The sequence below is a fragment of the Plasmodium gaboni genome, chromosome 8 (genome assembly GCF_001602025.1).
Source record: "Plasmodium gaboni strain SY75 chromosome 8, whole genome shotgun sequence".
In the NCBI taxonomy this organism is placed as follows: Eukaryota; Apicomplexa; class Aconoidasida; order Haemosporida; family Plasmodiidae; genus Plasmodium; species Plasmodium gaboni.
In genome coordinates this window covers 632,971-634,698 of record NC_031488.1, presented here as the reverse complement: position 1 = coordinate 634,698, position 1,728 = coordinate 632,971, and the positions used below count along the sequence as shown (strand labels likewise).

The following is a 1,728-nucleotide window of genomic DNA, read 5'->3' as shown; positions in this document are numbered from 1 at the left end:
AAATAAATAAAAATCAAAAAAATATATAAATAAATAACAAATATATATATATATATATATATATATATATTTATATATATATATGTGCAGATATTATATTATGTGGGACGTAAAAATTATAACCCATCAAAAAGGGTATATATTATAAATATAATATATATATATATATATATTTAATATGTGTATATTTTTGTGTGCCTTTTCTAATATAATCAATATTATATAAAAACATTTTAAAGATATAATTCTCTCAAAATGAAGGTGATAATGGTCTATTAAATCCTCCTCTTCTATTCATATATTGCCTATACTTTCTTTTGGTTCTTTTATTTATTCCTGATATATCCGTACTTTTATGACATTTATTATCAGTTGTTGAAAATTCACTTATTCCCATAATTTTTTTAATCATCTCACTCTCTGATAATTCTTCATCTAAAATATTGTCATTCATTATATCATTATTATTCTCTTCATTTTTATTTGGATATTTATTTTTCTTATCATGATCTTCTTTTTCTTTGGAATTCTTATCAACATATTCATTCTTCTTATCATTTAAATCGTCGTGATTTTTATATTGGTCATCCTCCCCTTCATATGTATTATTTTTTTTTATATTACTATCACTATTATCATATTGCTCTATATTATTTAAAGATATCTTATCGTTTTTTTTATCTTCTATAGAATCAGTACTATAACTTCTTAATTTCCTTTTTTCATATTTATCATAAGATAATCTTCTTCTACTTCTATGTCTATCATCATGTCTATATTTGTCTCTGCTTCTACTTCTATGCCTATCATCATGTCTATATTTGTCTCTACTTCTACTTCTACGTCTATCATCATGTCTATATTTGTCTCTACTTCTGCTTCTTCGTCTATCATCATGTCTATGCCTATGACTATCTCGTCTTCTATGTCTATGTTTTTCTATACTTCTACTTCTATTCCTTCCATGTCTATGCCTATTCCTCTCTCTACTTCTACTTCTACTCCTACTTCGTCCTTTTCTATGTCTATGTCTATTTCGACTTCTACTTCGAGTCCTGCTTCGAGTCCTGCTTCTGTGTCGGCTTCTATCTCGACTTCTAGACCTACTTCTGCTTCTTGTTATACTTCTATTTCTGCGTTTACTTTTGTTTCTGTCCCTCTTTTCAGATTCACTTGAACCCCCCTCCGCATTCATAACTTCATTTATACTTTCTATTATAGCATTCGAATCACCATCCAAATTATCTTTTTCGCTTCCACCAGAATGGTCATTTGATATTTTCGAATCTTTCCTTTCATTATTTATATCACTTCTGTTCTCCTCATTTCCCTTATCATTATTTTCTGTCGATTCTAAAACTTCAGATGTTTTGCTTTTAAAGAAGACATTAAACATGATAAAAAAGAAAAAAAAAAATACTACACCTTATTTTAATACGTATGATATTATAATAAATAATATTTCTTATAATAAAAATATATATACATATATATATGGATATATATTAAAATATATATTTTAAGCTATCATCATATGTTACTTATATATATGAATTAATATATATATATATATATATATACATATCATATCTTCACATTATTATAATTTTTATTTTACAAAGGATATACAAAAAAAAAAAAAAAAAAAAAAAAAAAAAAAAGTACACAGGATAAATAAAAAGTAAATAATATATTTTGTTTTGATATTATATACATATATATAAAAAA

At 24.2% G+C, this 1,728-nt stretch overlaps 1 protein-coding gene across 1 annotated transcript; it reads right to left on the bottom strand.

Annotated features, from left to right (window-relative positions):
* Positions 1-250: 250 nt before the first annotated feature.
* On the bottom strand, positions 251-1,396 carry PGSY75_0818000 (conserved protein, unknown function; the record flags this gene model as incomplete). The annotated part of the gene is made up of 1 exon (XM_018785306.1): positions 251-1,396. One exon carries the CDS (start codon positions 1,394-1,396, stop codon positions 251-253), a length of 1,146 nt encoding a protein of 381 aa, XP_018642273.1.
* Positions 1,397-1,728: the final 332 nt, after the last annotated feature.